The sequence below is a fragment of the Ruditapes philippinarum genome, unplaced genomic scaffold (genome assembly GCF_026571515.1).
Source record: "Ruditapes philippinarum isolate M1 unplaced genomic scaffold, ASM2657151v2 ctg2147_1_1_1_1, whole genome shotgun sequence".
In the NCBI taxonomy this organism is placed as follows: Eukaryota; Metazoa; Mollusca; class Bivalvia; order Venerida; family Veneridae; genus Ruditapes; species Ruditapes philippinarum.
Window position 1 is genome coordinate 134,005 of NW_026859037.1, and position 12,872 is coordinate 146,876.

Below are 12,872 nucleotides of genomic sequence, written 5' to 3' on the forward strand. Positions count from 1 at the left end.
TTAAAGCTACATTTAGAAGCTACGTTTTAAACATACATGTATTTGTTTTATATTATTTTTCAATACACACATTTTACATGTAAAAAGCATGTCAAAACTTTAAAGAAATTTGATATTTATTAGATAAAGATGCATATTTCTATTAAGATTATTAAATGGGAAGCGTATTTTACCTGTCATTTTCTTACGTCCCTTTTAACTTAAGCATTTATAGCTTGTATAAATCTTATTTAAGTCCTTTCACCTAAGCTGAAATAAGACTGGCGAAAAACTTGTAAAATGAGAACACTGTCGAAATGCACCGGAGCTTTAAACTGTAAACATTTATTGCATTCAATCTTTTTAAACTGAATTTGTCTTCGTATTTAATGTATGTTTAACCATCCATTACAAGTTTACGTTTTCCCTCCGGATATATCGTGTTGCTTAAGAAATCAGCAGTGACAGCTCTATACATGTATTTACTGACACTATTTTACGTCACTATTTTACGCTTGCCCGAACACATGATCTACTATTTTTACCACATCCATGAACACGGGGGAGGAAGTGTTACACGAAGGATGGAGTTCTCATGATAACTTGTTTGGAGTTCTTATGATAACTGTCACGGAGTTCCTGGAAAACGTTACGGATTTCTGTGGAAAACTTTTCTATATACTTGGAGAACTCGCGTAAATAATGGTTATTTTTAACTTTAAATGGGGAGTTTGAGGTGCTAAATTAAACTTTGATAATTAAGCTTGCCCTACATATTGAATTATGTTTCAGAAAAAATCTTTTAGTCCATATTTCGTCGCCGTTTAAAAAAAAATCTGGAAGTTTTGAGAAAAATTTCCAAATTATTTGCTAATTCGTACATATTGACCTTTTCATTTGTGATCTTCTTCGTTGCTATACAAAATCACCTAATTATAGTGGAGAGTTGCAAACATAAAGCCCGGGCTAATAAATGTATACCCGATTTTTCTAATGTTACGGAGTTAACGTTCTTGTGATAACTCAAAATATGTCCTGGAGTTCTTATGATAACTTTTGTTACTGCCAGTGTGTTTCTTGTGCTTAATTACGGCACATTTAAGCGTATTTTATTAGTCAATAAGTGTATAAATCATTATGAAGCATAGTACGCTTATCATTTGCACAAAAATTTGGTTATATAACGTTGGTTTTGATCGTGTTTTAGTTCCTAATTAAATTTGTGCGAAATCATATTGACATTATAAAACCCAACGAATGCACTAAATGTTTCTGTGTATACTGTTCGTCAACAAAAGTTTTATGTCATAAGTTTCCGCAAATGCAACATTGAGGCCATGTGGCAAAATTAAAACACGATCATTCAATATATCTGGAGAAGACATGAAACTGCTTTGGTGTACAGTCTACATGGATAAACAGGTACTAAGCTATCTTCAGGAACGACCGCCTCCGTGGTCGAGGGGTTAGAGTTGATGACTTCTAATCCAGTTACTCTCTGGCGTGGGTTCAATCCCCGGGAGATGCTTTGGTAGTTTAGCACGGGGGAAGGTAGTCTAGTACTGGTGTAACTCTCCAGGAACGATGGTTAGGAAACTATCCGCCTATATGACTGAAATACTGTTGGGAAAAGGCGTAAAATGAAACAAACAAACAAAAATCTTCAGGAAAACCTGAATCAGCGGTCACCTGTATTCAGCAGTAACATGGCTTAAACCGCCAAGGAAAAATTGTTTAAAACTTACCTTTTTTTCTCAGTTACATGTTTTAAGCAACCGCCTTTCTAAAGCAGACAATAAGTAGTTGGGCTCAAAAGCGGCTAAGTAAGTAAGTAAGTAAGTATCATAATATACCATGTATCGTATGTAACCGGGATACCCTTCACACCCATGCACCCGAAATGTATGATCTTTTTATGCATAAAAAATCAACCGATTACTACCGATCTCTTCGACAGATTTGCACGTGCCCTACGGGTTCGAGCGAAAGAAGTTCGACAATGTATTTTTGTAAATCAGTTACAGCAAAAGTTGTTGCAAAATTTCCACAACTAGGACATCAACTTTGATAAGAAAAATGTATGCAGTAATTTTCCGAAATATGGAGATTGCTGTACGTCACGTGATGCTACATTGGATTTAATAGAGAAAGGAACAAGGTCGATAAACGGCATGAACCTTACGGTGACTCACATATCTTATTGAAGACTTACTTTCTATCGTCATATCATTGTCATAGAACTTTATACGTTTCTATGACAAAAAACTGATACCTTTTAGAAATTGTTCTAAATGTTCTCTAAAACTGCCAGGAATAATGTATACTAGTATATGACGAAATCATGCTTGAGTATTAAATTCAAAGCGTCTTTTTATCCTGTAAGTAAATGCTCTACATCAAGTATGTTTACAGTCATTCCAATAAAATAAAACACACACACACACACACACACACACACACACACACACACACACACACACACACACACACACACACACACACAAAGAGACCAAAACAAACACAAAAAACACAAGAAACGGAGGTAAGAAAAATATCTATTGAACTGAAAAACACGATCAAAACCAACGTTATATAACCAAATTTTTGTGCAAATGATAAGCGTACTATGCTTCATAATGATTTACACACTTATTGACTAATAAAATACGCTTAAACGTGCCGTGATTAAGCACAAAAACATACTGGCAGTAACAAAAGTTATCATAAGAACTCCAGGACATATTTTGAGTTATCGCAAGAACTCTGTAACATTTGAAAAATCGGGTATAAATTTATTAGCCTTGGCTTTTTGTTTGCAACTCTCCATAATAATTAGGTGATTATGTATAGCAACGGTGAAGATCACAAATGAAAAGGTCAATATGTACGAATTAGCAAGTAATTTGGTAATTTTTTTCAAAACTACCAGATTTTTTTTTAAAAAGGCGACGAAATATGGACTAAAATATTTTTTCTGAAACAAAATACAATATGTAGGGCAAGCTTAATTATCAAAGTTAAATTTAGCACCTCAAACTCCCCATTTTAAGTTAAAAATAACCATTATTTACGCGAGTTCTCCAAGTATATAGAAAAGTTTTCCACAGAAATCCGTAACGTTTTCCTGGAACTCCGTGACAGTTATCATAAGAACTCCAAACAAGTTATCATAAGAACTCCATCCTTCGTGTAACACTTCCTCCCCCGTGATGAACATAATAATTTTACACCACGCATGCTGATATATTTTGATATATTGTTAATTTAATTAATCTCTGTGTGTGGTTCTATCTTTCTGTGTGTCTTTCTCTCAAATCACAGCAAAAAAGTGAATAATAAAAAAGCAAAATTTAAGCTCATCAGAACCAGTTCAGGATGCGCTATTAGTATCAAAGGTGGAGGCTCCTGCGTCAACATTCATCTTCTTCTCTGAAACTGCTGGGTAAATTTACTTCAAATTTGTTCTGTAGCATTCTTGTGACAGTCACACTTTAATTTGCTCATATCATTTCAAATGGCCCCTTAATGGGTTAACAGAGCTAAAAGTAGAAAATAAAACACTATCAAACATCTTTTTCTACTGAACTAACTGATGGATGATCACCAAACTTTGTCTGTAGCATTCTCTTCGATGGTTTGTTATCAAATTTATTCAAATTAATTTGATTAACCCTTTTTAGGGGCCTCTAAAGCTAAATATAGAAAAAAAACCTTTAGACATTTTCTTCTACTGCATTATGTGATGCATGATCACTGTTGTATCGTTGTAACTATATAACAAGTAGAGATTTTGATGCTATTGTATCGTTGTAACTATATAACAAGTAGAGATTTTGATGCTATTGTATCGTTGTAACTATATAACAAGTAGAGATTTTGATGCTATTGTATCGTTGTAACTATATAACAAGTAGAGATTTTGATGCTATTGTATCGTTGTAACTATATAACAAGTAGAGATTTTGATGCTATTGTATCGTTGTAACTATATAACAAGTAGAGATTTTGATGCTGTTGTATCGTTGTAACTATATAACAAGTAGAGATTTTGATGCTAAAGCATCAAGTCGCCGGATAGAAATATGATTGTATTATCATAAATAAAAGAAAATATCAGTTTAATGGTTCGAGTATAAAGAAAAGAGGAACAATAAGTTGAGTAATGTTTATTCATAAACACGTTTTCATATACTTGCCACAATAATATCTTTCTTGCTTAGAGTTTTATACAATAAATTTATGTTGTGTTATAATAGAACATCACATTTGAAGCAAACTTGCTTAGCAATTTTTTCAAGAAACTGTTATCATTATTAAATAAACAAGTATTGTTTGGCAATATTTACCCGAGTCTCAATAATTTTCGGGAGCTGTTTCGTTTGCTTACATAACTTATTATGATTAATGTTAACGATTTTATTGTAAGTATAATTACATGTATAATTATATCAATTAATACTGCTCGATTGCCTAGTGGTAAGTATGACGAAGTTGTAACCTACATGTAGTAGGCGCAAGTTCGAATCTCGGACAAATCCTGTGTGTAGTTTTCATAAATTGATTTTTATAATATCTTTTAACTTTGTGAAACATAAGTTGATAAATCGTGTGTTTCATTTCTAGCACTTTTTTTATTTCATAATTTTGATAAACGGTCAAGTTTTGCAAAATACAAAAAGTATTATAAAAGAAAACATAAAAAATCACTTTATCGAACCTATACAGTCTTCAATTTGAAACTAACTTAAAATCTAAGACCTTGTCATCGAGGCTTGTAAAGCAAATGATATGATTATAATTCTACTTGTAATTCTACTTTATACATATACCGTTGTACCATACATTTGAACTCCGCATGGTTTTCTTCAGCATCCGATAATTACCGACAAATTATTACCGATCATCGAATATTTGCAAAGTGACAATGAAAATATATATGCTTAATTATTGTATAAAACAATGCAATTCTACTGTAAAAGTGGTGTCTGCATAAAAAAAAATATTCTTATGCACTATCGAAAAAATATATTATTTGGCTGAAATCAATATTCCTGTCGTTACATACGATAAAGTTAACGTTTAATTGCCTTTCAGTGCGATAAACTATCAACACAAAGATGGTTTATTAGTTTTCTCTTTGTATCCAATACGATTCCGGCCCCTACTGTCATACCGAGATTTTTCATACAAAATTACTTTGATTTGCACTTTATCAGCTGCCAACCATTCACAAGTTACCTGTATGTCTGTCTTATCAGCCATTTGTTACTATTAATAGATTTTATAACACTAACATACAACGTGTAGTCACGTGATTCTGGGAAAAACTGTTTATAATAAATAAGATAAAAAAAAATAGAATAGGTCTCATAAGATACAAAACAACCAGATAATTTAAAAGTGTCATTTCAAATACCATGCATGATTTATTTATCATAAAATAGCAACGCTTGACACTTTAAAAAAAGTAAAAGCATCCCTAAATTCAATGACTGGTCCATAGGGATACGTCGTTAATTCATTTTATAAAAATTGTAATGTTGCTTTTTACGATGTCAATATTTGAATATTTCATTTCATTGAGCAACGTTATTGCATGTTTGATTTTTTTGAGATTACTGAAAACAATTGTAGTCTTTAATTGTTCAGTAATTATTATGCTTTTATTTACAGAAATTAATGCCTTTTCCTACCATAGGTATAATATTAAACTGTTACAAATATAGTCGCCGGTTTCTACCGGCGACTAATAAAGCCAAGTATAATAACAAAGTCCGATATACATATATATACAGTTTATTTACAAGACTAGTAATATAATGATATGATCAAGCGATCTTACTAGAAGTGTAGCTGGTCAACGACTGACGGATAATTCCAGCCAGCCTGAGCCAGGTTACATGTATAGACTAGCTATAGTCTGTTCTAAGCTAACAGTATAGTAAACATACTACATCTCCCTTCTTTAAGTATTAAAAAAATAATATTCTTCTATTATCAGAAATCAATTCATAAATAATTGCAATAAGGTGTAAAACAAGTACATGTAGCAGCACTTTTTTCAAGAAAATTAAATATAGATGTAACATTGTATGTTTAGAAATGAATAAAATCCAATGATGGCGGCCCAAAATTTTTGATTTGCACTTTATCAGCTGCCAACCATTCACAAGTTACCTGTATGTCTGTCTTATTCAGCCATTTGTTACTATTAATAGATTTTATAACACTAACATACAACGTGTAGTCACGTGATTCTGGGAAAAACTGTTTATAATAAATAAGATAAAAAAAAATAGAATAGGTCTCATAAGATACAAACAACCAGATAATTTAAAAGTGTCATTTCAAATACCATGCATGATTTATTTATCATAAAATAGCAACGCTTGACACTTTAAAAAAAGTAAAAGCATCCCTAAATTCAATGACTGGTCCATAGGGATACGTCGTTAATTCATTTTATAAAAATTGTAATGTTGCTTTTTACGATGTCAATATTTGAATATTTCATTTCATTGAGCAACGTTATTGCATGTTTGATTTTTTGAGATTACTGAAAACAATTGTAGTCTTTAATTGTTCAGTAATTATTATGCTTTTATTTACAGAAATTAATGCCTTTTCCTACCATAGGTATAATATTAAACTGTTACAAATATAGTCGCCGGTTTCTACCGGCGACTAATAAAGCCAAGTATAATAACAAAGTCCGATATACATATATATACAGTTTATTTACAAGACTAGTAATATAATGATATGATCAAGCGATCTTACTAGAAGTGTAGCTGGTCAACGACTGACGGATAATTCCAGCCAGCCTGAGCCAGGTTACATGTATAGACTAGCTATAGTCTGTTCTAAGCTAACAGTATAGTAAACATACTACATCTCCCTTCTTTAAGTATTAAAAAAGTAATATTCTTCTATTATCAGAAATCAATTCATAAATAATTGAAATAAGGTGTAAAACAAGTACATGTAGCACACTTTTTCATTCAGAACATTAAATATAGATGTAACATTGTATGTTTAGAAATGAATAAAATCTATAAAATTTATAGATGTGTAAAGTTGGCGACCCAGCGGCCTGGCAGCGTGAAAGTGGCGGCCTGGCGGCGTGAAGTTGGCGGCCCAGCGGCCTGGCGGCCAAAAATTTTAATGTGGTAGAAATGTTATTTTAACAATAAAACGGCATTTAATGAAGTTTTAAAGATAATTATTGTTATTTAAAGGATATATAAAAAGAAAAAATAACTTTCAGAGAACTTTTTTACTTTGTCATTTTTGTGAAGTTGGCGGCCCAGCGGCCTGGCGGCCAAAATTTTTTATGTTATAGAAATGTTATTTTAACAAAAAACGGCATTTTATGAAGTTTTAAAGATAATTATTGTTATTTAAAGGATATATAAAAAGAAAAAATCACTTTCAGGTATTTTTTTTATTTTGTCATTTTTGTGAAGTTGGCGGCCCAGCGGCCTGGCTGCCTGGCGGCCAAAAATTTTAACGTGGTAGAAATGTTATTTTAACAATAAAACGGCATTTATTGAGGTTTTAAAGATAATTATTGTTATTTAAAGGATATATAAACGATATTTTAAATAGCAATGTTGCAAATTCTATTGAAATAGAACAAATGGTTCTTGATTTTTCACATTCAGTTTCCGATGTAGCAGATCCATTATTTAAGCATATTTTTAGTAATGGTAACAACCGTTCATATCCAGAAAGCAAATGGTTTGATTCTTTGTGCCCTCAGGCGAAACATATATATAAAGATGCATTAGCTATATTTAATAATAATAAATCAACTGAATCTAGGTTTTCACTTTGCAATAAAAAGAAATCTTATAAAAAATTGATATGTAAAAAGAAACGCGCATATGAAATTAAAATGGCAGATGAACTTACCCGTCTGAAAAACAGTAAACCTAAAGATTTTTGGAAGCATTTTAAAAACAAGCGAGAGACTACTGACTCACAAATTCCTATTGATGATTTCCGCGATTATTTTAAAGGGATTTTTACTGATATTCAAAGCACATTTATCGAACAAGTTGAAAATTTCAATAGCAACAATGATTTCAATATCAATAATGCAACTTTCGAGGAATTAAATACACCTATTACATGTAATGAGGTACTGTCAGCAATTAAACGTCTTAAAAGTAACAAATCATCTTGCCCAAGCGATAATTTGTTAAACGAATATTTTATCTCTACGGCAGATATACTTGTTGGGCATATTACAGATTTATTCAATAAGATATTTGATTCTGGTCACTTTCCCGAAATTTGGTCTCAAGGTTTTATAGTGCCATTACATAAAAAAGGTCCAAAAATACCCCGAATAATTATCGTTGAATAACTCTCATTAGTAATTTTGGAAAACTTTTTACTTCTGTTCTTACTAGAAGTGTTGAAAAATGGTTTGATGATAACAATTTTTTTATCAGATGCACAGTTTGGCTTTCGTAGGGGTAGTAGTACAGTCGACGCGGTATTTGTTTTACACAACTTGATAGAACATGTTTTAACTCAAAAAATGCGACTGACTGCCATGCGCTTTTATAGATCTCACGAAAGCGTTTGACTTTGTTTATAGAAACGCTTTATGGTTCAAATTGTTTAACATGGGTTTTGATGGGAAAATTTTTAAAATGTTCCAGGCTATGTATATTGTTGTTAAATCATGTATTAAGTATTGCAACACATTCTCAGACTTTTTTGAAATTTCAATTGGTCTTCGTCAAGGCCTTAATAATTCTCCGGTTATGTTTGCACTTTTTTAGAGGACTTAGAACTATATTTACAAAACATAATAAATTGTGGTTTGTCAATTTTTGAACTTTGTATCATTATTTTACTCTTTGCTGATGATATGGTGTTAGTAGGACATTCTATAGAAGATTTACAATCCAGTCTAAACCTATTATATGAATATTGAACATACTGGGGTTTACAAGTTAATACTTCAAAAACAAAAGTCGTTATATTTAGAAAAAGGGGCCCCTTGAGACAGAACGAAAAACTTTTTTATAATAATGAACAATTAGACATAGTTAATGATTTCAACTATTTAGGAGTAGTTTTAAATTATACGGGTTCATTTGTTTTACATAATCAATATATTATTGGAAAAGCCATAAAAGCATGTAACGTTCTACAAAATAATATTAATAACGAAGAATTATCACCATATATTTCTTTACAATTATTTGATTCTTTTGTTGGCTCTATTCTGAATTATGCATGTCCTGTATGGGGATTTTCTAAGTCAAAAGATATTGAAAGTGTACATCTCAAATTTTGCAAATATATTTTAGGGGTTAAGAAAAGTTCCAGCAATAGTGCTGTATACGGAGAATTAGGAAGATACCCTTTATATATAAACAGATATGTTCAAATGATAAAATATTGGTTGAAAATTTCAAATACAAATAATATTATTTTAAATACGATATATAATAACTCATTAAAACAATGTTTAAATGGTGTCAAAAATTGGACATACACTGTTAAACTAATATTAGAAAATTATGGTTTTGCAGATGTATTTTTGAAACCAAATGAAATAAATATAAATGCATTTTTGTACATTTTAAACAAAGAGTTTTGGATTGCTGTAAACGAAAATGACAAGCAGATTTAAACAATAAAAATGTTTTAAACACTCTTTATATTCATCTAAAAACAGATTTGAATTTTGAAATTTATTAAAAACTATCAAATTTAAATATTTAAGGAGTAGTATTATACGTGTAAGAATTTCTTCGCATTATCTTAGAATTCAAACATGTAGATATGGTAGGAATAGAATAGATAGACAGGAAAGATTATTGCCAAGTGTGTCAATGCTCTGAGATTGAAGACGAGTATCATTTTATTCTTATATGCAGTGTTTACCATGAATTAAGAATTCGATTAATTAAACGTTATTTTTATCATAGACCCAGTATGTACAAATTCATAGAAATTGTGGCGCCGTTATATGTCGCAACGCCGCTAAATGTCGCACTTACCGCTAAATGTCGCACCATTGCCGCTAAATGTCGCAACCGCCGCTAAATGTCCCAAAATCATTTGCCGCTAAATGTCGCAATGTTAACGTTAAATGTCGCAAGAATTTCCCATACCGTTAAATGTCGCAACACTGCCGTTAAATGTCGCAAGATGTAAATTCATGTTAAAATCATGATTAAAAATAGTATTATTTTAATTTTTAATGCTCTCATAGTTATTTTTTTTACTGTAATTGCCATTTAACAAAAAGTATCTTTGTTTTAATGAACCTAAATATCGAGGTTTTGAGCTGCTATATACTAGTAATGTAATCTTGACGCTAAAAAGCTTATTCTAGAAAGATACAATTGAAATTCAATTCTCAATAGATAAGTATATTTCTTTTGTCTCCCTTTTTCATTTATAACCCTGATTGGCAACATCTTTAAGGTATTATGATATTGTCGCTATCAGAATTCGGTTTAAGTAATTTCATTGATTTGAAGACCTTTTTTGTTGCTAATTGATAATTTGAATCATAGGATAGAACACTTAGCATATTAAGCCCCGCCTATAAAGTAAGCACGAATGTCTGATAAAGCGTTATCATCCTGACGCCGTGATATTGTGATGGGTAGTTTTCGGTAGCATGGGCAAAAGTCACGTGACAAAATTCCTTTCGATTTCTGCAGCCGACATTTTATTGGCTTTTTACGCAATCATTGTACAGCCCATTTCCGTGAAAAGTTACATAGAAACATTTTCCTTTCAAATCAATTTTCAGTTTTTTATAACACGCGAAAAAATTTAGCGTTTATATATTTACACAAATTTTGCAAATCCTTTTCGACACACTTGAGGTTTGGAAAACTAAAAACCCCATTTTGAATATCGTTTGTGGGCTACATTGTGCCCTATAAATTTTGTTTTTTCATTTTTTTTTAAAATTTTCCTTTCAGAAGGTTACCTGCCCCTTAGTATAAAAGGGTAGGTAATGGGCTGTTTTTTAGACTGTTAATTTTCCTTAAAATTTTTTATATTACGGGTTTTTCTGTTGCACGAAAGGTTTTTTTTACAAGGTGTTTTCCCGTATCCGGGTGTTGAAGCTATTTCCCATTTTTCTGCAAAACTGGGATTTTTAACATTTGGGTCTATTTTTTAGAAAACTTACCCTGAATTTTCATGGGTTAAAAAACTTAGCCCGCCAAAATTTTTTTAAATTTTTAAAAATTTGGGGGTTTTTTGGGTTTTTAGGTTTTTTTTTTTTTTTCAATTTTTTTTCCCCCAAATTGTTTTCCAGTTAAAAAAAAGGTATTAATCAAAAACATAGAAGGGGCCCGGTTATGAAATGAAAAATTGATATAATTTTTTTCTGGGTTTATTCTTAGACCGAATTTTTTTAGGGTTTTTTTCAGTTTTCACATATTACATGGTATTCTGCTGAGGAATTTTAAAAAATTGAAAATTATTTTCTAGTGTTTGATGTAAATTGCTCATTTAAAAAAACCTTTGGTAAAAAATGAAAAGGGGGAAAATTTTAAGGGTATATTGGTGCCCTTTTAAACATTTATTTATACAGTTATTTTAAAATTTAATTTTTAATGAGGGGAAAATTTTTTTCGTAAAAGGGTAGCATTTTTTAAAGGGGAGGGAAAATCACACCCAAATTTAAAACTTTTTTTAAATACTTTTTTTTTTGAGAAATTATTTTTTTTTTATTTCTATTTCAAAATATGAACTTATAGGGTTTTTTTTTCTTAAAAATTAAAAGTTCCCCCCCCACCAAAAGTTAAAAGGGTGTTATTATTTATTTTAAAGGAACTGAGGAAAATTTTTATGAAAGTTATTTAAAGTGTTATAAAATATGGATATAATGTGTATTTTTGTATTTAAAGATTTCCGTTATGTGGAATTTAGACTTGCATTTTAAAATTTTTTAAGTGATAAAACAGTCAGTCACAGGTTAAAAAGGTTTTTACCCCGGTTTGTGGCCAATTTTAAAATCATAACCCGAGTTTTATTTTATTTAGGGTTTTTTTCTACGATTTTTGGGAAATTTCCCTCCATTGTACCCCAAGTTTAAAGTTAAAATTTCATTTTTTATTTAATAGAAACTGGGAATTATTAATGTTATTTTTGGGGAACCCTTTATATCTTGTTTTATTGGTATGATTTAGACTTTAATATTTCTGATTTAAAAAGTTACATTATGTCATTTTATTAAAAAGGGTGAGCTTTTTAATTTTAAATTATAATGGGTAATTCATGCATTGATTGGGAAAAAGTCCCCGAATTTTTTCCAGCAATAAATTGATAAAATCTCAAAACAAAAACATATTCTGAATAGTTACTTCTATTTTTTTTCAAACATAGTTTGAAAAGGACGCTTCTTTCCCCTTTTCTTTTGTAATGGGGGGACCCCCGGTCTCAATCTCCCGGTTTCTGAGTCAACCCGACCCAAAATACTTTTTATAGAGAAATTGTTTTGCCCCGGGGAAAAAATTTTTTACACTAAATTTATAGTGGGTGATTTAATTGCCAATGAAAAACCCAAAAAATACAAAAAGTAACCGGCGCCAGGGTGAAACATGAAATACAAAACTTTCACGAAGTGGTTCGTTGGGTTTCATAATTTTTTTATTGGGGTTTTTTTCCCCGGGGGGGGTTTTTCCCCTTTTTATTTTTCAAATCAAATTTTTATAAAAATTTTTATTTATTTTGAAAAAAAATTTTTTTTATTTGTACAAAAAAAAGATTTGTCAAAGAATTACAAAAAGTTTGTTCCCTTTTTTTTAAAATTTACCGTTAAAAAATTGGGAAACCCAATTAAAATGTCTAAGCCCCTTTTTTTTAAAAAAAAATTATACAAAGGGAATAAATTTTTTTTT

At 30.7% G+C, this 12,872-nt stretch overlaps 1 protein-coding gene across 1 annotated transcript in view; it reads right to left on the reverse strand.

The window, feature by feature from the left end:
* The window catches only part of LOC132754958 (b(0,+)-type amino acid transporter 1-like), a 128,803-nt gene extending 128,380 nt beyond the window's left edge, over positions 1–423 (reverse strand). Inside the window, exon 1 of the mRNA XM_060745714.1 lies at positions 174–423. Coding sequence (XP_060601697.1) covers positions 174–180 — 7 coding nt within the window. The 5' untranslated portion in view covers positions 181–423. The remainder of the gene's footprint in view (positions 1–173) is intronic.
* Between the last annotated feature and the right edge of the window lie 12,449 nt (positions 424–12,872).